Below are 25,031 nucleotides of genomic sequence, written 5' to 3'. Positions count from 1 at the left end.
CGGTATGTTTAAATGGTGTGTGAGCCAGGACAGCAGCCTGGCAGCTGAAACTTGTCTCCCTAACTTTACATGCACCTCAAGCTGCAGTTGACTTCAGGAACTCAAAAAGATAGTGCCTGGTTCTGTGTTGAGTTTTTTTCTCTGCTGAAAGGAATGGGATGGAAGCTGGAAATAGAAATAATGTTAAGTTTTGTCAAATGCAATTCTTTCCCATGCTTCCCTCTCCACACTAGTTAATGTGTTACTCTCTGTTTAAAAACTATATTAGGCCCTGGCCAGGTAACTCCGTTGGTTAGAGCATCCTCCTGATACTCCAAGCTTACAGGTTCAATCCCAGGTCAGGGCACATACAAGAAGCAAATCAGTGAATTTTCTCTCTCTCTCTCTCTCTTCTCTCTCTCTCTCTCTCTCTCTCTCTCTCTCATCAGTATATAAAAAATTAAAAGCTATATTAGCCATAAAAAGCCTAATTCCTTTCATGTTTTACCTTCTTACATTCATAGATTTATAAAATAAGTCTTGATTGGAGACCATCTCACACGTGGCATACGGGTATGTTCACCTTGATCACACGGATGAGCTGGCTCTCTCTTTTTTCTTTGTAATTCAAGTCACTTCAGCAAACAGTGCTGTCCCATGAACCGTCGGTGAAATCAGTGAGAGAGAAAGGTGATGCTCTTCTGGACTTGGTGCAGGACGTTGCTTTGAAGGACAAGATCGATAAGCTTCAAAGTGACTATCAGGACCTCTGCAGCGCAGGAAAGGTAAGGCGATAGCAGGAATCCACTACAAAATGTGTTTACTTGCCAAAAAGGGGGCCTGACTCCTTTTTCTCTTGTCAGAAACATTTAAGGGCTGGGATGGGTCAGTATCTTTTCTTTTATTCGATGGCATACTGACTTTTTTGTGTTTTATCTGATCCTAGTGGTGAGACTAGAGCTAGCTATATGGGCCTTCTACCCTATGAGTTGCACTGGGTTTTGCAAAATATAAAACAGTTTTGAGTGTTTTTTTTGGCTTGAAAGTCACTCTAACAGGCACCTGGCTTTGCAGGAGCATGTTCACAGTCTCGAGGTGAAGGTCAAAGACCATGAAGACTACAACAGTGAGCTCCAGGAGGTGGAAAAGTGGCTGCTGCAGATGTCTGGCAGGCTGGTGGCCCCCGACCTCATGGACACAAGCAGCCTAGAGACAATCACCCAGCAACTGGCCCACCACAAGGTACGTCTGGTCTCTAAAGAGCTGAAGAACACAGGACGGCTCCACAGCCTTGCCGTGCGTGTGTGTGTGCGCGCGCACGCGCCTCCGGGTTGTATGAATGTAATTAAAGAATCAAGTCTGAGTTCCAAGAACCTCTGATGATTGAGAGCAGTTGAATTCAATATTTAAATGACTCAGTAGTAGCTGAATCCTGGCATTCAACTCTGAACACACTAGCATTTTTCCCCAGCTAATAGTTTCTTATTGCAGAATTCATATATATGGAATAAATTTTCAGAAAGATTGTCTTTAGTTTAGAAAAGGACAGCCAAAGATAGGATACAGAAAGAGTAACCAGAAAGTCTGGACTCCAGCCAGACTCTCTCCTCAGCTGGGAGAACTTAGCCTCTCTGAGCCTCCTCCTCTTCTTCCCCTTTTTATTGAATTTATTGGGGTGACACTGGTTAACAAAGTTGTACAGGTATCAGGTACACGCTTATGAGTCTCCTCCTCCTCCTCTGTAAAGGGCCATAGTGATACCAGCCCCATCACATAGCTGTTGAGGGCATCACAGGAGATAATGTCTGTGAAAACTTTTGTAAACCACAAATGGTACTGATAGGAGGCATTCTTATTTTCGTTCATATGCATTTTTAGTAATTCTACCTGCCAGATGGCAGGTGTCATATGGTCACAATTTAATGGAGCAACTTGCTGACCTTAATAAGAAACTGAAGTTTAGTCATGATGTGTCAAAAGAAAGCCATTAACCTTTTGCACTCGGATGTCGAGTGCGACTCAAGACGGTTAGCATTAGAATAAAGGAATCGAGAAAAAAGCAAGCGAGTGCAAAGGGTTAATGCCTGTGGGCTCAGGGTCCGTGTCTGTAGGAGAACATTTTATTTAGTAAATATGGGTAGAAAACTAATTATATGATATATTCTATTAGGCATCGAGAACATTCCCCGAATAACCTCATGATGTAGTGACTCTATTCTAACTCGAAGACACATGGCTCAGTAAAATATGGTGCATACAATAACCATTAACGCAGCCCCATTGGATGAAGTGATGGACCCCAGGCTGCTGCGGGACCACTAGGGTCCCCTCAGAGATATTGATGTGTCAACCCAGGACACCTTGTGCTGGAATGTGTCACTTGTTATTGGTACCATATAGCAATAAGGAAATTAAACCCTGATTGAAAAAGCTGGTTCCTCTTCTCTGAGTGATCCATGAGAAAGCTCACCAGTGAACACAGGGAGATAGAGATGGATGAGCTGAGGTCAGGCAGAGTGGATCCCAAGCCTGGAGCTCTGCCATTCACTAGTTGTGTGACCTTGAGTGTGTTATATAATCTCCCGGTGCATCAGTCTCCTCATCTGAAAAGCAATGACAATAATACACACTTCTCAGGACTTCTATATAGTTCCTGGACTATAGCAAGTACTTAATAAGTGGTAAGTGGTAAATGTTATTTTTATTAGTATAAATATTATGTGATGTAAACTAGATATTATGTAAATTAATTAGCTGTTAGATTATTATGTAAATCAGATGTTATTAGAGAAATTGGATATTAGTAAATTAAATAGTAATTAGACTATTTTAGGTAGAAATTATACCAGAATTATAATTGATAGAGCTGAAAAATTTATAAACATCCTTTATCTGTTAACAGTACTAGGGAGCAGATATCTCTCTAGCTGAGATCATCCATGAACTAATTAAAAGGTTACTTCATCATCACTTAATCTATCATTTTCATCAATTCTTCCAATTGGAGTATTTCTGAAACATACTATTTTTTTTTTCATTTGCTGTATGGTAACCAAGGTAAATTGCAAAACTCTTTCAAAAATATCATTAAACAGTGAAATTTTCCTCTTAAGCCTTGTGCTTAATAAATAGGTTATTTAAAGACTAACGGTGGAATTACGAGAACTCTGTTCCCATTTTGTAGGCAATGATGGAAGAAATTGCTGGCTTTGAAGACCGTCTGAACAACCTGAGAATTAAAGGCGACACTTTGATCAGCCAGTGTGCAGAGCACCTCCAAGCGAAACTGACACAAAACGTGCAGGCGCACCTGCAGGGCACGAAGGACAGCTACTCCGCCGTCTGCAGTACCGCCCAGCGGGTGAGGACCACCACATGGTCTGGAGGGACCGTGAACCAAGGAGAAAGCCTGTGCAATCCAGGGGGTTGTAAATAGTTTAGATGCTTCAGCCTTCAGGATAGTTCTGGTGCCAGTCCAGACAGGAGCACGGATTTCAGTCTCTGTGGACACAGAACTTTTTGCTTTCAGACATTTGCTTCCTCCCAATCCTTTTATTCCATGAATTAATGTCAAATTTCCTTAAATTTTGTTTTTATTTGACAATCACCAGTATTTTTTTCTAATTTGCCAGTCTATAACACTAAAATAATTTCCAGAATAATTATTTTTTAACTCTATGCAGCCTAGATTCTACTCTAATATTTTTGTGCATTCATAAAAGGATAAAAAGAACAAGTACCAATTTTGAGTTATATTTTAATGGGTGTAATGAGTTATGCTAAAATGGAATTCCTAACGTTATAGAAGTAAGTCTAAGATGAATAAGGATTGCCTTTTTTTTTTTTTTAACAAAGATTAAGTACACCAGCTGAGGGAACTTCTCAGCCATTATTTATTTCTTCAAACAGGTTCCCAATCTCTTTCACTCTTCTTCTGCTACCCCTACGCTGCAGATGTTGTTACACTTGATGTTGTCCCAGAGACCTCTCAGACTTTCCTCATTTTTAAAACTCTTTTTTCTTTTTGTTGCTCTGCTTGAAAGAAGAGAGAGAGAGAAAAAAAAAAAAAAAAACATTGATGAGAAAGAAACATGGATCAGGTGCCTCCTGCATTCCCCCTACTGGAGATTGAATCCTGACCAGGAATCGAACCTGCAACATCCTGGCGCATGGGATGGCGCCCAGCCAACTGAGCTACAGCAGCCAGGCTGTAATCTTGCTCTCTAAATAACTGATTGGATCCTCTGCTCCATCTAACCTTGTCTCACTCCTTTTTCCTCCTTTGTCATCCTCTACAATTTTTTGTTAGATTACTTGATTCTTCTTTTTAGTTAACTTTTGGAAGGTGAATTCCTAAGTCTAGGGAGTCAATGGATGTCGCCCAGCATTTCAGTTAGAGAAATGTTGTTTATCTTTTCATGCCATGGCCTTTTATTTTTACTTTTAGTTTCTAGCTTAAACAAAAACTGCAATTTGTATACCATAACGGAGAAGCTGAAAAACCTCTAATTTATGTTTGACAATCTACTTCAGCGATTTTATGTATTCTAACACACCTTACACTTATATGAACCTTGTCCATGTTCTTTCCTTGATCAGGATTTATATTGTAATGTGTGGTTTGGGAAGTATTAAACTGGGGATGGCAATTGTGCTTTGCCACCTTTGGAATATCTGAAAACTCCATTGATATGTATATGGTCCTGGGGAGTCCTGGGGCGGGGGGGTGTCCATTTCAGTGGACTGGTGGAAGTGTTTCCTTTGATGCCAGGGCTGTGGGTAGGGGTATGAGACAGCTCTCACAGCGCATGACTGTTCTGTTGCAGGTGTACCAGAGTTTGGAACACGAACTGCAGAGGCATGTCAGTCGCCAAGATACTCTGCAGCAATGCCAGGCCTGGCTTTCTGCCGTCCAACCTGATTTAAAGCCAAGCCCGCACCCACCTCTGAGCAGGGCAGAAGCCGTGAAGCAGGTACTGACTCCTGAAAGTTTATGTTACATTATGTGACTCATTCAGACATTCAATGGGAACATGGTAAGTACTCACTGTGTGCCAAACTGTGCTGGCTGCTGGGGATACCCAAGTACAGGCATACCTCGTTTTATTGGACTGCACTTACTGGGCTTCGCAGATAACACGCTTTTACAAGTTGGAGGTAACCCTCCATCAGCAAGAAGATTATGACTCACTGAAGGCTCAGATGATAGTTAGCTTTTTTTTTTTAATTTCTGAAAAATGGATATGTTTTCCATTGTTTTTCAGAGAGAGTAAAAGGGAGGGAGGAGAAGGAGAGAGAGAGAGAGAGAGAAAGGGAGAGAGAGAAACATTAATGTGAGAGAGACACGTGGATTGGTTGCCTTCTGCACACACCCTGACCAGTGTGTGGGATCGAGCCTGCACCCAGGTATGTGACCGATAATAGAACCCGAGACCCTTTTGTCAATAGACCAATGCTCTAACCACTGAGCAACCAGCCAAGGCAATGGTTGGCTTTGTTAACAATAAAGTATATTAAGTTAAGGAGTGTACATATTTTAAACATAATACTATTGCTCACTTATTCGACTATAGTATCAGGTAAACAAAATCAGGTAAACTGGAAACCAAACAACTTGTGTGATTCACTTTCTTGTAATACTCACTTTCCTGAATTTACAGTATCTGTGAGGTATGCCTGTAGAAATAAGGTCTGAGTTTGACTCTAGCCAGTGGCTTGCTCGGATATGGACTGGAATGTTCCACTACTGCCAACATGACAACTTCAGATGGTGTGAGACGGGGGTCGGGCTTTGATAGGCTGCGGTGGCATTTTGGTCAAGGTCCCAGGATGCGTGGTGTGTGCCCAGTGTCTCCCACATGGTAAACAATAGACATGTAATGGTAATATCCCCCCACGACCATACAAAAGTGCCACACTGATTTGATTCCATTAAAAATGTCATCGGTTTTTTTATCAGGCATGACATGTGAATTTGGGGAATGGAAAAGTACTATCAGATTTGCCCTTAATTTTTTTTCACTCCTCTTAAAATTGATTTTCCCAAAAATCTTTGGCAATTGTTTTGTCACTGACAATCTATAAACTGCTCCCAAGGCTTACTAAAGTAAATATATTTACAAAATTCAAAATCTGGTACCTTATTCTCTTCTCATTTCCAAAAGCTCTTTGGGACAGGTAACTTTCTCTGGGCCATGGGTACATAGTGGGGTGACTAATGATACCGATACTCACCAAAAGTGAAAGGCCAGTCAGTTTGTACACTGTATAAAAATTTAGATGCTATTTTTGACTTAATGGGAAATGGACTTATATTTATTACTAGAGGCCGCAGTGCACGAGATTCGTGCACTGGAGGGATGGAGGGGTCCCTCAGCCCAGCCTGCGCCCTCCCGCAGTCCGAGACCCCTTGGGGGATGTTCACCTGCTGTCTTAGGCCCCAGGGATCAGGCCTAAGCCAGCAGTCAGACATCCCTCTCGCAGTCCGGGGCTCTCGCAGTCTGGGACCCCTCACTCCTTACCGCTCTCCTGCAGTGGAGGCGGGAGAGGCTTCTTCCAATGCCTCTGTGCTCGCCAGCCATGAGCTTGGCTTCTGGCTGAGCGGCGCTCCCCCTGTGGGAGTGCACTGACCACCAGGTGTCAGCTCCTTCATTTAGTGTCTGCCCCCTGGTGGTCAGTGCATGTCATAGCAACCGTTCATTTTGCCGTTCAGTCCATTTGCATGTTATGCTTTTATTATATAGGATAGCTACATAAGAATGTTGTGTTTAGCAATCCATGTAATTCTGAGGAAAAGATACTAAGGTGGGACTGAAGAAATTAGGCTTCATTACTGGCTATGATTTTGGAAAATCACCAAATGTTTCTGTAGTCAATGCCACCTGCCCAAATTATCAATACATGTAGTGAGAACCACTTCTCAGAGCCTCTGCTCCCACCACCTCCTTCATGCCGTCAGCACTTCTCATCTGCAGTGGCCAACAACCGGCCACCCCTCCGATCCCTGCCTGCCCCTCTCATAGGAATCTAAGTTCCGTGGGAACAAAGGTTTTGTTTCATGTACTGCTTTATGCCCATGATCTAAAACAGAGCCTACATATCTGACTATCTTCAAAAAGACACATTTCTCCATGTCCGTGTGTATAGATTAATGATCCACCGGGAAATGCCTTTCTCAAACTTTCCACAGAAAAATAGACCCCAGCCGTCTAATTTTTTCCGAACTCCAATAAAGCCTATAAATGCACAACGACCTTCCCCCGCCGCCCCTTTATGTCTCCAGACTATGTGAAAACATGCTAAGAAGCAGCCTATAGTGAAGATTCTTTCTCTGAAACAGAGAACAGTTAGAACGTGAGCTGAGAACCAGGAAAAATTATAAGAGTTTCTTGGGTGTTTTCTTTTACCAGACCATACAGGCTTTAACACAATGAGAAGCAAGTGATGGGCATAGGATCCCTGCCAGTGTGTTTTGAATTCTTTCTGTGAATTACTAATACATGCCATTTACAACAAAGGCTGTATATACTGAACATAGCAAAATTATTTTTGAAATGTCAACGAGATAATACAAATGGCACAAAGATGTGCTGTCTAAATATAGCACGCGTCTCTTCCCTTCTGACAAGTGTGCTTGTTTAAGGTCAAGCATTGCAGAGCTTTGCAGAAGCAGGCAAGGACCTACTTGGACCTCCTCTGCTCCATGTGCGACTTGTCGAACTCTTCCGTGAAAACCACGGCAAAAGACATCCAACAAACAGAGCAAATGGTAAGACGTGTAAGCCATTGGATGTGTCTCTTTTGTTATATTCTCTTGTTTGAACGTTGGGGGAAAAGTTTAAAGAAAATATTTCCTTGAATCATCTTGCTGTAAATCTCCTATGGTGATTATAATGAATAGATATTTGAATTTCAACTAAGTCTCAGAAAAATAAGCACACTCTGTTCCCAGTGCCACTGAGTTGGAACTGAAACATCTAGTCCCATTGATCTGCTAATTATTAATACTTCATTCCACTTCTTTTTTTCCTTGATTACCATTCTCTTTTCCTATTTTTCCACTCATTTATTTTTGTTTTGTTTTCGCCTTTCCATCTTTTTCTTTGGGTAACACTTAATATGGAGGGTGTGTGTTCCTGATCCTTGCTTTATGTTAGGGATGGCAAAGGCCTTCTAATCTACATTGGCGGTGGCTGAGTGTGGTGTTGGGAAGGATTCTGGAGCAGCCTCTGGGCTCAGTGGAAAATGCTGTGATGAATTAGCAGTACCGTCCACAACAGACAGATGGCAGCACAGGGTCATGTGCCTTAACCTCTTTAATACTTTTGGGTTTAAAAGAAAAATAAGACTTCGTTTAGATTTTTAATATATAAATATTTATAGGACAGTAAAATCACCCAAAGCAAGAAATACCTTTAAAAAATGAAGGTTTCTCCTTTTTTATTATATTTTCAAAACAAATCTGTCTTTAATCCTTATGAAAATGCAGTAATTCATATATTTTTACAGAAATGACTTACTGAAATATATGGTTTCAAAAGCCAGTGAAGCAGATCTAAACATATATTTAAAACATTAATAACTCAGTGTTTTATAAGAAGTAACAACAAATGTGTAATAGAGAATGATTTGTTTTTTCTAGTTAACCCCAAGATTGAATTCGTGAATTAGTCAGGTGTTGAAAACGCCAAACGTGAAAAACCATTAGGGAAACTTCTGACCTAATAGATTGTTAAAACTTCTTAAAGTCTCATGATACTGTTTGAAATTATATGGCATGTCTTACACATGAAAAGTCCTTAGAAAATCTAAGTATAAAAATAAACATCTGCTTTTCTTGAAGCAAAGAAAAAATTCTTTGTGGATTTATAGCAGAGTGTGTGTAGGCATGCATGTGTATTGGCCTGTGTACATGGACAGGCTGAGGAATTGCACCCCTGATTCACTGGACATAAATGCCTCCATCTATTAACGCTGACTTTTGCCTCTGTGTTCCCTCAAGATCGAACAAAGGCTGGCCCAGGCTCAGACCTTAACTCAGGGCTGGGAGGAGATCAAGCACATGAAGGCTGAGCTTTGGATTTACCTCCAGGATGCCGACCAGCAACTGCAGAATATGAGGCGGAGACACGCGGAACTGGAGCTCAATATTGCACAGAACATGGTTTCCCAAGTGAAGGTAGGAAAGAGTGGGTCTCCCCGGGGAGACAGAGAAGGCCAAGATGGGTGTGTCCCTCAATCCTTAAACATTAACAGAGCTATTGAAGGAATACAGAGAATCAGAAAGAACTTCATTTGGTGCCAGGAAAGGACAGATCAGAGAGCAAACATTTGTAAAGCACAGCAAAGGAAATATAGTCAGTAATCTATACTAATAAAAGGGTAATATGCTAATTAGACCGGGTCAACTGGACATCTTCCGGTCATCCAGTTCTCCTTCTAGACAAAGCCATGGTGACGGGGGCCGAGGCAGAGGCGGTTAGGGTCGATCAGGCCGGCAGGGGAGAGTGGTTAGGGGCGATCAGGCAGGCAGGCAGAGGCAGTTAGGGGTGATCAGGCAGGCAGACAGATGAGTGGTTAAGAGCCAGCGGTCACGGATTGTGAAAGGAATGTCCAACTGCCGGACATCCCCCGAGGAGTCCCGAATTGGAGGGTGCAGGCTGGGCTGAGGAACCCCCCCCCCGCAACCCCCCGCAACCCCCCGAATTTCATGCACCGGGCCTCTAGTATTTTAATAACTAAGTATGGTGTCAGGTGCACACCACACTTAAGGGGGATCACTTTGGAAGTAATGTAAATGTCTAACCACTATATTATATACCTGATACTCATATAATATTGAATGTCAACTGTACTTGAAAAATAAAAATAATAACTTAAAAAATGAAAGTAAACATTCAAATAGTTTATTGGAGCTCCAATTGGCCACTTGAATCAAAGGACCCTCACTCTGCACTTTGTTCCTGAACAAGGTGCTGTGGTTTAGCTGATACAACCAGAAGCTTCTAGCTCTAAACACACACAAGCCCTCATCACTTATCATCTTTCATCACAATGTTGCTGAAGTTGCAGGACTGTAAATATACCCATTAATTAAATACATGTTAAATATATAAAATATATAATATACATGTTATATTATATCTATATCTATATAAAAGCCCAGCAACTGGAATGGCAGAACAACCAGAATGACTGGAACGGCCGGTGGTTATGACATGCACTGCTGGCAGCCAACCAGCCTATCTGGGCCCTGATCGCCCGACCCCCCTCTTGCCGGCCTGGCCCCCGATTGGCTCCCAACACCCAGATTAAGGGACAGCTGGCTGGACTCGACCTGTACACAAATTCATTCACCAGGCCCCTAGTATATTTTATATTAATCCTATATAATAAAAGGCTAATATGCAAATTGACTAACGGTGGCATGACCGGTCACTATGACATGCATTGACCACTAGGGGGCAGATGCTCAATGCAGGAGCTTCCCCCTGGTGATCAGTGTGCTCCCACAGCGGGAGCACAGCTCAGCTAGAAGCCCTAAGCCAGGCTAGCGGCTGGTGAGTGCAGCGGCGGTGGTGGGAGCCTCTCCTGCCTCCACGGCAGCAGTAAGGATGTCCAAATCCTAAGCCATCAGTCGGACATCCCCCGAGGGCTCCCAGACTGCAAGAGGGCGCAGGCCGGGCTGAGGGACACCCCCTCCCTCAGTGCAGAATTTTGTGCACTGGGCCTCTAGTAAACATATATAATATATTAATATATAAATAATTGAAGCTGTAGGAATGTAAGTGTACCAATCAACTAAACACATATTTGAATATATACTAGGTATTTATTAATATATTTGTAATAGAAATATCATTGCTATTCCATGTTTACACATAATTTAATAGAAGATTATTTTAATTTGATTGGAATTGTACCAGATTTTTAACATACTTTAAAGTTTATTTTTTTCTTTATGAAAGTGAACCATTTATAGTTTCTACTAAAATATTATTTGCATATGCAGAAAAAACAAGATGACTTAACAATAGATGACTTCTTTTTCTCAAAAGCATGAACTTCAAAATTTTTTAGGAAACTAAGGCTGCACTTTAAGATAAAATGTTAGCTTTTTTCCTTAGTGAATATAATATTGTTTCACATTTCTCAGTTTTTCTTTATACTGTTCAAAATTACACAATAAAAGAAAGTACTACATTTATCCTTTGATTCTTATACACTTGGAAATTTGTATTCATAATCATTTTTAGTCTCTCATTGTTCTGCATGACCCATTAATTATACATGCTTAGTTCGTTAGGCTTATTACATCTATGCTTCCCTCTGGATTTATTGGGGAGTTTATTGCAGATTACCTATTTTGTCGGTGTTGTTACCTTTAGGATTTTGTTAAGAAACTACAGTGCAAACAGGCGTCGGTGACGGCTATTACAGAAAAGGTGGACGAGTTAACCAAGAAGCAGGAGTCTCCTGAACACAAGGAGATCAGTCATCTGAACGACCAGTGGCTGGATCTGTGCCTCCAGTCCAACAGCCTGTGCTTGCAAAGGGAAGAGGACCTCCAGAGGACAAGAGACTACCATGACTGCATGAGCGTCGTCGAGGTGTTCTTGGAAAAATTTACTACCGAATGGGACAACTTAGCCAGGTAACAGCAGTGCTCTGGCACATCCCAAAATACTAAGCCAGACATTTCTTAATTTCTATAAAAACGTAAAAGGCCTTTCTTATGTTTTTAACATCGATTGTCAGTCATTATCAATACTGACAAAACATTGTTAAGAAACTCATGTTGCCTGGGTATGGCTCAGTGGTGGAGTTTTGACCCATGAATGGTTTGATTCCAGGTCAGGGCACATGCCCGGGTTGTGGGCTTGATTCCCAGTAGTAGGGGGCATGCAGGAGGCATTCTATCAATGATTCTCTCTTATCATTGATGTTTCTATCCCTCTCTTCCTCTCCCTTCCTCTCTCAGAAATCAATAAAAACATATTAAAAAAGAAAAGAAAAGAAACTCATGTTGTCATATGGATACAAAGCCCTGGTTCTCCTTGCTCACTGTTCATTGAACCAATGGGTAAAAGGATGCATATAGGAGGCTACTGATCCATGTTTTCTCTCACATCGATGTCTCTCTCTCCCTCCCCCCCCCACCCCTTCTCTTTCCTCTCTTTCTTCCTCTCTCTCTAAAATCAATAAAAGCATATCCTCGGCTGAGGGTTAAATATATATATATTTCATATATATATATTATATATATATAATATCTGAGTACACAAATGAGTAGCTGAGAGAGCCCTTGGTTATGTCTTGCAGATTTCCTGTCTAGCACTATAGTGTTTGCTTGAGCTTCTTCTCACAGGAAAGCACATACATCATTGGCCACTTATTAATCTCTTTAAGTGTCATTTTCAAGAATGCAGGGATAAGTGCTTCTCAGTGTCTAATGTTTATACAAGTCATCCAGGGATCTTGTTAATATGCAGATCCTGCTCACTTTGCAAGGGCCAGCGGAAGAAGCTAAAAGCATGTGTCAGACATGTCGGGAGGGCAGTAGGATCCCGGAGAATAGAAAGGAAGTGTGTAGGCCAAGCATGTCAAACTCGCAGCCCACAGGCCGCATGCCTCGTTTATTTGGCCCATGTTAGCCTTTGAGTTTGGCATGCTTGATGTAGGCCATTTGTTTTGGCCCAACTTCTGATAGAGAGATACATGGGTCTTGCATTCCATAGTAATTCCAGCACCTGGGTCAGTAAACTCCAAGTGAAGAACATCCTCTTAAAGGAAATGGAGCAATGTGATAGAACATGGTATGAACAAATACAGATACCGAGCTGGCTAACTTGCTTTGATGTCTTTCGTGTATTTACAGATCCGATGCGGAGAGCACCGCGGTCCACCTGGAAGCTCTGAGGAAGCTGGCGTCGGCCTTGCAGGAGAGGAAGCAGGCCATCGAGGACCTGAAAGACAAAAAGCAGAGCATGATAGAGCACCTGAATTTAGATGACAGGGACTTAGTCAAAGAGCAGACGCGTCACCTTGAACAGCGTTGGTCCCAGCTGGAGGACCTCATTAGTAGGAAAATCCAAGTCTCGGTCGCCAACCTGGAGGAGCTGAGCGTGGTGCAGGCCAGGTTCCAGGAGCTGACGGAGTGGGCGGAGGAGCAGCAGCCCAGCATCGCCGAGGCCCTCAAGCAGAGCCCCCCTCCCGACGTGGCCCCCAACCTTCTCATGGACCACCTCACCGTCTGCAGTGAACTGGAGGCCAAGCAGATGCTCCTGAAATCCCTCACGAAGGACGCGGACAGGGTGATGGTGGATCTCGGCCTGAACGAGCGGCAGGTCGTCCAGAAGGCGCTCTCCGACGCACAGAGGCACGTCCATTGTCTCAGCGAGCTCGTGGGCCAGAGACGCAAGTACCTGAACAAGGCCCTGTCCGAGAAGACCCAGTTTCTCATGGCGCTGTTCCAGGCCACCAGCCAGATCCAGCAGCACGAGCGCAAGATCATGTTTCGCGAGCACATCTGCCTGTTACCGGACGATGTGAGCAAACAAATTAAAGCCTGCAGGAGTGCCCAGGCCAGCCTCAAGACCTACCAAAACGAAGTCACTGGCCTCTGGGCGCAGGGCCGCGAGCTGATGAAAGGAGCCACGGAGCAGGACAAGGGCGAAGTGCTGGGCAAGCTGCAGGAGCTGCAGAGCGTGTACGACGCGGTCCTGCAGAAGTGCAGCCACAGGCTCCAGGAGCTGGAGAAGAGCTTCGTGTCTAGGAAGCACTTCAAGGAAGATTTTGACAAAGCTTGTCACTGGCTGAAACAAGCAGATATTGTCACGTTTCCGGAGATCAACCTCATGAACGAGAGTTCAGAGCTTCAGACACAGCTGGCCAAATACCAGCACCTCCTCGAGCAATCTCCGGAATATGAAAGTCTCCTCCTGACCCTCCAGAGGACCGGGCAGGCCATCCTGCCGTCGCTGAGCGAAGTCGATCATTCCTACCTCGACGAGAAGCTGAACGCTCTGCCCCAGCAGTTCAACGTCATTGTCGCCTTGGCTAAAGACAAGTTCTACAAGGTCCAGGAAGCCATTCTCGCCCGGAAAGAGTACGCTTCCTTGATCGAGCTGACCACCCAGTCTCTGAGCGAGCTGGAGGACCAGTTCTCACAGACGAGCCCAGTGCCCAGCGCCCTGACGGTGGAGGAGGCGCTGTGCCTTCAGGAGGGGTGCAGGGCTCTCCTGGGCGAGGTGGCGGGCCTGGGGGAAGCCGTGGATGAGCTGAACCAGAAGAAGGAAAGCTTCCGCAGCACTGGGCAGCCCTGGCAGCCCGACAGGATGCTGCAGCTCGTCACCTCGTACCACAGGCTGAAGCGGCAGACCGAGCAAAGGGCGAGCTTACTGGAGGACACCACGGCTGCGTATCAAGAGCACGAGAAGATGCGCCAGCAGCTGCGGAAACAGCTGGAGGCGGTGCAGGCAGAGCAGGCCCAAGTGAACGAGGAGACGCTCCCCGCGGAGGAGAAGCTCAAGCTGTATCACTCCCTGGCGGGCAGCCTTCAGGACTCGGGGATCCTGCTCAAACGCATGGCCATGCATCTCGAGGATCTCGTGCCACACCTCAACCCCTCGGCTTACGAGACAGCCAAGCAGCAGATCCAGGCCTGGCAGGAGGAGTTAACGCTGCTGACTTCCGCCATCGGTGCCACCGTGACCGAGTGTGAGAGCCGCATGGTGCAGAGCATAGACTTCCAGACCGAGCTGAGCCGCTCCCTGGACTGGCTGAGGGGTGTGCAGGCGGAACTCAGCGGGCCCGTGAGCCTGGACCCGAACCTCCGGGACATCCAGGAGGAGATCAGGAAGGTCCAGATTCATCAGGAGGAGGTGCAGTCCAGCCTGAGGATAATGAAGGCGCTGAGCGACAAGGAGAAGGAGAGGTTCACCAAGGCCAAGGAGCTGATTTCCGCCGAATTACAGCACGCGCTGGCCGAGCTCTCAGAGCTGGACGGGGACATTCAGGAAGCTTTACGCACCAGACAGGTGAGTACGAGGGCTCCTTATCCCCACTCTGCTTATTTGTAGACGTCTGTGAGATATTTGTGTGTTGTTGTTGTGTGTTTTTTGTTGTTGTTTGTTAGAATTGCTTCCTTAAATATTTTATGATACTATATAGAATCATCTTTAACTGAAGGTGACTCAAAAAGATGTTTTTATTGTTTACGGTTGTGGTATTCATTTCATGTGATTTCCATGTTGGCCTCACTTAGTTATAATACAGTAACCCCTGCTACCTCTCACCTTTATGAGAGGTAATAAATGATAGCACTAATGGAATTAATACCACATTAAGTACATTAGTAATAAAATAAACACATTAACAATGATGAATTAGTGATGCCTTTTTTAAACAATGCAAAACTTGGCATTTCTAAGATTCGTATGGATGAAGAATCTCCAAAAGGAGAGAGGCAGATGGATGCTACAGCCCTGACCCTGATGCTGAGCCACGTTTTTTTCTGGGGTCTCCCATCAGTTGCCCCATCTGTTCACCCCTTCCTCGGGGAGGAGTGCTTCATCTTCTCTTGCTTCCCTGTGGCACCACAGAAGTGAGACTAGAATATTCATCATGACTTTACTTGGGGATAAAGAAACGAGAGCTGCACAGAATGTGGGAGTATAGATATCTCTTTAAGATAATGATTTTGTTTCCTTTGGATAAGTACCCAGAAGTGAAGTTGCTGGATCATCTGGTAGTTGTACTGTATTTAATTTCTCAAGGAACTTCCATACTGTTGTCCACAGTGACTGTACTGGCTTACATTCCCACAGGTGTTATTATACTTCTAACCAACAGAGGCAGTATTCCACTTGGGTAAATATTCAGTCTGCCACATATTACTAAGCATGACTGTATGTATAGGATGACGTACACATGTGAGAGAAAGTCTCAGAACTAGCCAAGATACCAGTATACATTTCTATTTCATTTCTGTCCCTGTTTACATATTTTAACTATAATAATAAAATTATAGCAAGATTGGCAGAAGGGAAAACAAAGGCTAACAATGGATTACACACACACACACAAATCCCACCAACTTTTCGGTACACTTATACGCATACATCCACATGACAAAGGACTGGAAAAGAAATGGAAATATTCAACGATTTCCTGCAAACACACCGCAATTGAGGGTTGACTGTGTTTGTAATTACTATGTTTCAGGCTACGTTGACTCAAATATACAGTCAATGTCAAAGGTACTATCAAGTGTTCCAAGCCGCGAGCGACTGGCTTGAGGATGCCCACGAAATGCTGCAGCTGGCAGGCCACGGCCTGGACGTGGAGAGTGCGGAGGACAGTCTCAGAAGCCACACGGAGTTTTTTAGCGCAGAGGATCAGCTCCAGAGTAACCTGGAGGAGCTCCACGGCCTGGTCGCCAACCTCGACCCACTCATCAAGCCGACTGCCAAAGAGGAGCTCGCACAGAAAATGACGTCCCTGGAGGAGAAGAGCCGGAGGGTGATCCAGGACTCCCACGCCCAGCTAGATCTCTTGCGGAGGTATTAGAGTGGTTTGAATCTCTGTATTCTAGTGAAATGTGAGGGGTTTTATTTATTTTTTATTTTTAAATATATTTTTATTGATTTCAGAGAGAGGAAGGGAGAGGGAGAGAGATAGAAACACCAATGATGAGAGAGAGAATCATTGATCGGCTGCCTCTTGTACACCCCCCACTGGGGATGGAGCCCAGAACCCAGGCATGTGCCCTGACTGGGAATCGAACCGTGACCTCCTGGTTCCTAGGTCGATGCTCAACCACTGAGCCACACCAGCTGGGCAGAAGTATGAGGTGTTTTGAAATGAATTTTCACACGGAAAACAGGACTATACTAATGATGAACATCCACGCCTACGTTCATTCTTCTCTCTTGAGTGCCATTAGGCATATTGATGTCAGAGCTCTGTGCCTGGGATTTGATGTTGCTGATGGGTTTTTGTTGGACCTTTCCAAGGTGTGCGGCTCAGTGGCAGGATTACCAGAAAGCAAGGGAAGAGGTTATCGAATTGATGAATGATGCCGAAAAGAAATTGTCTGAATTTTCTTTATTGAAGACTTCTTCCAGGCGTGAAGCAGAAGGAAAACTGTCCGAGCACAAGGCTAGTTGTGTTGTTGTTTTTAACGTCCTTTCGTTGTCTTTGTAAGGGTCTCTGTGATACTGCAGTTCCAGAATCAGGTCAATCCAGCTTCATCGGGGCTCCTTAAACATGGAAAGGACACATTAAGCATGTTTCATAGCAGTTTTTACTTAATTGCATGCTGTCTGTCACTTTTTTAGGATTCAGTTGGAAGTGCATGGCTAGGTTTAAAAAGACATTCAGAGCAATTGCTTCTGATAAAGTGTGATGCAATGAATTCCAGTAAATCCTTTCTGGCAATAACTTAGATTAATTCAAATACAATTTCACAAATTAGTAGCTGAGTCGCCCTCATATATCACAGCAATATAAGATAGATTATACCATCCTTAAATACTAAACTCAGTTCCCTTATATTTTTGCTGCCTTTTATATATGGGAGAATTTTATCTCAAATAGCAAATAAACTTTGGCTTTTAATAAATATCCACCTTGTCTCTTTCAAAAAAGACTCCAAGCCTAACTCAATGAAGAATTCCATGTAAAAGTAAGAGTTAGCAGAGGAAAAAAGAATATATGTTGGGGCACTTCCTTCTGCAGGTCATCGTGGGATTTACTCAAATCCGTAGAACTTTTGTAAAAAATCTCTTCCTCTCCCTCATCCTCTTCTCCTCCCCACCTTAGGCTTTAGTGTCAGGGGTTCACTCATTTCACGAGAAAATCGTGGCCCTGGAGGGTAAGGCTTCACAACTGGAGAAGGCTGGAAACGACGCGAGCAAAGCGACCATCGGCAGGTCCATGACCACGGTCTGGCAGCGCTGGGCGCGGCTGCGGGCGGTGGCGCAGGACCAGGAGAAGATCCTGGAGGACGCAGCGGAGGCGTGGGAGAGCCTCAGCAATAAGGTGCTTTCCTTCACTCAGGGGCTCCTGACCGCTTCCTCCCTGATGCTCACGGATTTTGAAAAGCAGCATTTGGCTTTTGTTTTAAATTGGCTTTACGAAAGTAAAAAGCGTTTTCCCCCACATCTCTATTCAGTGGCATGAAAACCAAATGATGAAACACTGTACAATATGCCATCTGCGATTTAGTCCCAAGTCAGGGTCCAATCATTTTATTTATTTTTTTTTTATTCTTTTTTATAAATTTTTTTTGTTTTTTTTGTTTTGATTTTTATTTTTATTATTTTTTATTTTTAATTTCTTTATTGATTAAGGTGTCACATATTTGTCCTCATCCCCCCATTCCCATCCCACACCCCTCCCCATGGATGCCCCAACCCCCTGTTGAACTTAACCATTGGTTAGGCTCGTATGCATGCACACAAGTCCTTTGGTTGATCTCTCCCCCCCGGCCCTTACCCTCCCCTATCCTCCCTCTGAGGCCCGACAGTCCAATCGATGCCTCCTTGTTTCTGGGTCTGTTCTTGTTCATCAGTCTATGTTATTCATCATTTCCCCTAGATGAGTGAGATCATGTGTCCCTAGAGATATACTTATAAGAACCGAATGTGAGATGAGCAATAATAGTTATGCTGACAGGCAAATGAATCAGTCTGTAGTGAGTTTCTTTCTGGACCAACAGTTCTTTTGAGACCCAATATCAATGTCCACCAGTTCCTTATGTGTACATGTCGGCACTGACCCCTCAGCTCTGGATGGTGGACAAATGGTGGTAATGCAGGTCTGACTCCCTCTGGTTTGGTCTCGGCCGGACCCAGGGGCACGGCTTCACCGGGACCCAGGGGGTGCGTGGCCTCACCTCAGGGTCCAATCATTTTAATTATTTTTTTAAATATATTTTATTGATTTTTTTACAGAGAGGAAGAGAGAGGGATAGAGAGTTAGAAACATCAATGATAGAGAAACATCAATCAGCTGCTCCTGCACACCCCCTACTGGGGATATGCCCGCAACCAAGGTACATGACCTTGGGGCGCGTGGCCTCACCTCAGGGTCCAATCATTTTAATAAGAAAACCAAGAAATTAAATTTTGAAAGGAGGACAAGCCCACTTGTCCTCCATTTGCCAGTTTCTTAGTGAAACGTTCTTACCTGGCCCTGAAAAATTATAAAATACATCTTTCTTTGCCATGGAAACGAGCAGGAATTTAACCAATGTCCCAAGTCCTATATTAATTTTTTTTCATCTTTTACGTAGGATTCCATATTTTAAGACACATCTTCCTTTATAAATATGGGAGTTTTTCATTTGTCCTTTACTTAAAACACACACACACACATTTTTTCTGTGTTATGCAATCTCTGATAGCCCTGATATTATTTTGAGATTAAAGCTTTAAACCCAGAATTATAAAGATGGCTTTTCCTTGCATGTCAAGAAGATTGTCCAGGCTTTAGTGTCCTGGACTTTGGAGTTCACACCCTCATCTCTAATGAGCTTTGACGCACTAGGGTGAAATGTGTACTTATAGGAGTTTATTTTCTGGCTTCATGTTACATACGTTTTCCATCAGGTTAAGAAAGCCACTGACATGATCCATCAGCTGGAAGGTAAATCACCGGGAAGTTCGGCCGAGAAAGCCTCAAAAGCGGAACTCTTGGCTCTCCTGGAACATCACGACGCCTTCACCCTGGAGCTGGACCAGCAGCAGGCGGCCCTAGGCATGCTGCGGCAGCAGGCGCTGAGCATGCTCCCCGACGGGGCCGCTCCATCCCCCGGGCAGGAGCCGCCCGTCATGCAGCAAATCACAGCCATGCAAGATCGGTGCCTGAAGTAAGTTTACGCCCTTCCTTCTCTGTCCCTGACCCCGGCCATGGCCCAAAGGGATGAGTGTGGTTATAGAGTCTGGGGGTGCTCCACCATGCCACCTTACAACTGGGGGGGGATCTGTTCCCTTCATCCCTGCTTCCTATTTTTCCTAGCTCTTCAATTATTTATCTGACAAACATATCCAGTAATAGAAATACAGGATGAACCGAACAGATTCAGTGGGTGCCTTCATATTGTTCACAGTCAAGCAGCAGAGAAGGGCAATGACAGGGGCCGTTTGGGTAAAGCCTGGAAAAGGTGAGAAAGGAACAGAAAGCGGAGGCAGGGAACCCCAGAGGGCAGGCAAGGAAGGCGCCCCTCAGCTGAAGACGGAGCAGCTTGCGCGAGGCAGCGAGGGGAGAGGAGACTTTTGCAAAGAAGGGGGTGGCCTGTAAGAAACCTTGGAAGTAAGCATGTCACTTTCAGGGAACTGTTGGGTGATGCAGCTCTTCCTGAGAAACAAAGCTTGAAAGCGGAACAATTGAGAGCTACTTAGAACCTAGTTCTGAAAAGCTTGATAACTCACTGGCTAACCTGGATGACTGAGAGATTAGAACAAGGGTGATGCCAAAGTTCAGGCAAATAAGCCTTTTCGAACTTGGTAGATAGAGGAAGGTAAACTTAATGATACATAACCAGCCTGATTCACTTATGGGGCCAGAGAAGAAATGTCAATAGATCATTTAACTGCTGTATTAGCGACTATTGTTCATACATGTCCTACATCCACCTCTTCAGTTATAGATGAATTCAGGGTAATTGGGCTCCACTTTTTAACCAAATTTACGTCAATTCAAAGAAAGACTTACAATTTGGGTGTTGAACATTTATTAACTGTAAAATTTCCAAAGCTTGACTTCAAAGACTGGTTTCTAATAGCCACAGATATTCCAATTACACATTACTTTTAAAGGCTGATGACCCAGATTCATGTGAGTAGATTTCCGGAGAGAAACTAAATAAACCATGTCCCGGTTATTTTACATAGAACATTAACTGCAATGTAGTAGCATGGGAGTGTGTCAGTTCTCAATTTTCCAGGGAAAAATCATTCACTTCACCTGATGTATATTCTTCCAGTATACTTGAACCAAACGTAAGTCTTACTGAAAATTAGCTGACAGTTTTGGGGACATGTATTTACTTGCAGAAAGATCTGAGATTTCACCTTTAAAAAAATGTCTGTTTTGGATCATATAATGCTGTGAGCTAGGGGTTCCTTTCATTTCCAGTTCACTTCTGCTTTCTCCCTGAACTGTTTCTGAAGCATGCAGGAGAAAGTGAGGAGTAACGGGAAGGTGGTGAAGCAGGAGCTGAAGGACCGAGAAGGAGTGGAGACGCAAATCAATTCTGTGAAATCCTGGGTTCGGGAAACGAAGGAATATTTGGAGAATCCAACAATAGAAATAGATGCTCAACTTGAAGAACTTCAGGTACAAAACTCTCCTCATTCCTTGTACCCAACATTAAAAAATTGCCCTGATTTTAATATGACACACTTGCTTAGATTCAATGAAATATTGAATTAAAAGTTTTCAGAAATGTGTTATATAAAAGGCTTTTAGTATTATTGGATGGGGTTTTTGTTTGTTCTGTATAAAGTGGTTATGTTTCTTATTCAGAGGGTAAAGAAAAGTTTGGTTTTTCTTAAGATGTTTCTCTAATTCCACACTTAATCGTGTATTGATGGACAATACATTGTCTTGTCTCTATACCCATGGAAATTTCTTTAGGCTCCCAGACATTTCTTGTTTTGATCTTTCCTTCAGATTCTTCTAACAGAAGCCACAAAGCACCGACAGAACATTGAGACAGTAGCCGAGGAGCAGAAGACCAAGTACCTGGGTCTTTATGCTATTCTACCTTCTGAGCTCTCCCTGCAGCTAGCAGAGGTGGCATTGAACCTAGGAACTGTCCATGACCAGGTAAACCCGTGCCCAAGAAAGACTGCCTTTCCCTTTTATAGGCTCAGCATTCTTGAACAAGAGTTCTTGATTTTCACAACTACATCTTTATGAATATAGAGTTTAAAATCTGATCAGCATAAAACAATACTATTGCCCTGGACAGTGTGCTCAATGGTTAGAGTGTGCGCCTGCACACTGAAGAGTTGCAAGTTCAATTTCCCATCAAGGCCATGTATGTGAGGTGCAAGTTTGCTCCCTGTCCCCTATTTGGGGTGCATGCAGTAGGCAGTCAGTTGATGTGTCTCTTTCACATCATTGTTTCTCTCTCTCCCTTCCCCCTCCCTCCCTTCTACTCTCTCTGAAAAAGCAATGGAAAAAATATCCTCAGTTGAGGATTAACAAAACAAAACAAAAAAAATACTGTTAAATTAGATAAAACATATACACACCTGATGATCACAGACATGAACAATAATCTATAATAATAAAAGGTTAATATACTAATTAGACTGGACATCTTCTGGACAACCTTCTGGACATTCTTCTGGACAAAGCCATGGTGGCAGGGCCGAGGTAGAGGTGGTTAGGGGCGATCAGGCTGGCAGGGGAGAGCAGTTAGGAGGATCTGGCTGGCAGGGGAGAGCAGTTAGGGGGGTTAGGCCAGCAGGGGAGAGCAGTTAGGGGGATCAGGCTGGCAGGGGAGAGCAGTTAGGGGGGTCAGGCTGGCAGGGGAGAGCAGTTAGGGGGATCAGCTGGGAAGGGGAGAGCAGTTAGAGCAGTGGTTCTCAACCTTTCTAATGCTGTGACCCTTTAATATAGTTCCTCATGTTGTGGTGACCCCCAACCATAAAATTATTTTCATTGCTACTTCATAACTGTAATTTTGCTATTGTTAATGAATCGTAATATAAATATCTGTGTTTTCTGACCCACAGGTTGAAAACTGCTAGCAGGGTCACCTAAGACCATCAGAAAACACAGATATTTACATTATGATTCATAACAGTAGCAACATTACAGTTATGAAGTAGCAACGAAAATAATTTTATGGGGTCACCACAACATGAGGAACTGTATTAAAGGGTCGCAGCATTAGAAAGGTTAAGAACCACTGAGTTAGGGCGATCAGGCGGGCAGGCAGGTAAGTGGTTAGGAGCCAGCGGTCCCAGATTGCGAGAGGGTGCAGGCTGGGCTGAGGGATGACACCCCCTCCCCACCGCCACGTGCACAGATTTCATGCACCAGGCCTCTAGTGTCATATAATTAGAAATAACTTATCTGCTTTCCCTTAACTTTTTTTTTTTTTAAAAAAAGACTTAACGGAACAACAACAAAAATAAGATATATACCATGTGTTTAACAAATATTCATTGAGTGCCCAGAGGCTACCAGTCACCCTTCTAGATGTATTGCAGCCTTTCATTTATACAAAGAGAAAATTCCTTTACCTTCTTTCCTTTGGCATTTTATTATAAGCAAAAGTATGAATATTTGTTATCAAGTCAAACCACAGCCATTAGAAATGTGTAAATGTTAACTGTTCTTTTTCGCCTTCCACTGGAGGTGCTTAATGTTCTCTTGTCATCCTGTAGGGACTCGATTGCAAAGTTAGACAGAGTTACTAGGTCATTAGCAGCTGCTCATGGAAAGGTGCTTGGAAACATAAGTGTGTTCCAGTTATAGGGAAGAGATTTGCATATTATGAAGAAAAATTCTTAGAGGAGGAGTCTGTGCGCTGAAGGTCACAGTGTTAGTAAACAGAGATTCAAACTCAGCTATCTACATGGCCATCTATGAAGACGCTAAATATTTGATGAGTGAATCACTGTACATGTGTTGCTTGTTTTGTTCCTTTACTGAAAGAGCAGCAGAAAGACCTGCAGCGAAGGCATGAAGATGGGGGCGGGGAGGCTGCATGGAAAAGATGTGAGTTTGTAACTACAGGGACTGTTTCGACAAAGCTCACAGATGCCAAAGCAGCAGGAACCACCTGAAATCCCTTGTCAACACTGAGGTTTTTAGTATGTTACTCAATTTTAACCATGCTTGGTTTTGCTGTTCTCATTGATTGTTTAGATCCAGGACAAAGTAAAACAAATTGAACAGAGCAAGGCCACGAGCCAGGAGTTCAGCCGGCAAATTCAGAAGATAACCAAAGATCTCACAACTATTCTAACTAAGCTGAGAGCAAAGACAGATAACTTAGTTCAAGCTAAAACTGACCAAAAGGTAAGGAAAGAGAACTGGGAACATAAGGAGTGCTGCTGAATACATTCAGTACCTTTTTGGAGTTAGTACATTTTGGGAATATCTTTGTTAAAAAAAAAAAGGGCTTTTTGATCAGTAAGCTTCATTAAAACCAGACAGTAAAGAGAGGCAATAAAGAAACTCTATAAATATGATAGCATAGATCTATTTACATGATATAATTTATCATCACAATTGAACTTTACTCATAAATATACATGCATGTGTGGGTAAGCGGGAGAAGTGGCAGAGAACTAAATGATGAGTTAGGAATACGGGTATGTCAATTCCAAAGTGAAGGATGTTCTTGGGAGCTAAATCTGAGTTCTCACTCTGCTGATGAGTTAAGTGACTAATCCTTTTGGGTGGAGCAGAAGGAAAATGTTACTGCTCTCAGCCTCATAGGAAATAAACACCAGGGTTGCAAAACATCCTGCTCTGACTTCCAACCCAAGAAATGGGAATGACCTGATCATGGTCATACCAATTATTTGTATTTATCTTATACAAAGATCACTTAATATCATCCTTCTGAACTTGAAAAATCTGGAGACATTTATTTCCTGTAGTCTGATGTTCTTTCATTTTGATGACCATCTAGGTGCTAGGGGAGGAACTGGATGCCTGTAACTTAAAGTTAATGGAACTGGATGGAGCAGTACAAAAGTTCTCGGAACAGAATGGCCAACTGGGTAAGCCGCTGACCAAGAAGGTCGGGAAACTGATGGAACTCCACCAGCAGACCAGCAGACAGGCTGAGACTCGGTCCTTCAAGCTCAGCCAGGTATGTGTTCCAGGCCAGGAATCCAACTTCTCAAGCGCAGAAATTCTCTGTTCTGTTTTCCTCTTTTGAAAATAAATAAAAAGATGATCTTGACAATGGTGAGAATAATTTATTAAGAGTAGCTTATTTCACACCACACTTGTGTTCCTAAGAATTAGACATACAGATCCTGCCTTTATTTGATATCAAGCCGTATTATAAATTC

General features: G+C 43.4%; 1 protein-coding gene across 1 annotated transcript in view; it reads left to right on the top strand.

Moving 5' to 3' along the window:
* Positions 1–25,031, top strand: part of SYNE1 (spectrin repeat containing nuclear envelope protein 1) — a 375,752-nt gene that overhangs the window by 200,012 nt on the left and 150,709 nt on the right. Inside the window, exons 69-84 of the mRNA XM_054722584.1 lie at positions 612–764; positions 1,054–1,221; positions 3,164–3,340; positions 4,806–4,952; positions 7,622–7,747; positions 8,981–9,157; positions 11,367–11,632; positions 12,857–15,017; positions 16,204–16,541; positions 16,995–17,139; positions 17,803–18,021; positions 19,593–19,852; positions 21,156–21,321; positions 21,658–21,813; positions 23,872–24,024; positions 24,644–24,826. Of these exons, the coding sequence (XP_054578559.1) occupies positions 612–764; positions 1,054–1,221; positions 3,164–3,340; positions 4,806–4,952; positions 7,622–7,747; positions 8,981–9,157; positions 11,367–11,632; positions 12,857–15,017; positions 16,204–16,541; positions 16,995–17,139; positions 17,803–18,021; positions 19,593–19,852; positions 21,156–21,321; positions 21,658–21,813; positions 23,872–24,024; positions 24,644–24,826 (4,995 nt within the window). The remainder of the gene's footprint in view (positions 1–611; positions 765–1,053; positions 1,222–3,163; positions 3,341–4,805; positions 4,953–7,621; positions 7,748–8,980; positions 9,158–11,366; positions 11,633–12,856; positions 15,018–16,203; positions 16,542–16,994; positions 17,140–17,802; positions 18,022–19,592; positions 19,853–21,155; positions 21,322–21,657; positions 21,814–23,871; positions 24,025–24,643; positions 24,827–25,031) is intronic.

The sequence above is a fragment of the Eptesicus fuscus genome, chromosome 10 (assembly GCF_027574615.1).
Source record: "Eptesicus fuscus isolate TK198812 chromosome 10, DD_ASM_mEF_20220401, whole genome shotgun sequence".
In the NCBI taxonomy this organism is placed as follows: Eukaryota; Metazoa; Chordata; class Mammalia; order Chiroptera; family Vespertilionidae; genus Eptesicus; species Eptesicus fuscus.
The sequence above is the reverse complement of the archived record's forward strand: the minus strand, read 5'-3'. Positions and strand labels throughout refer to the sequence as shown.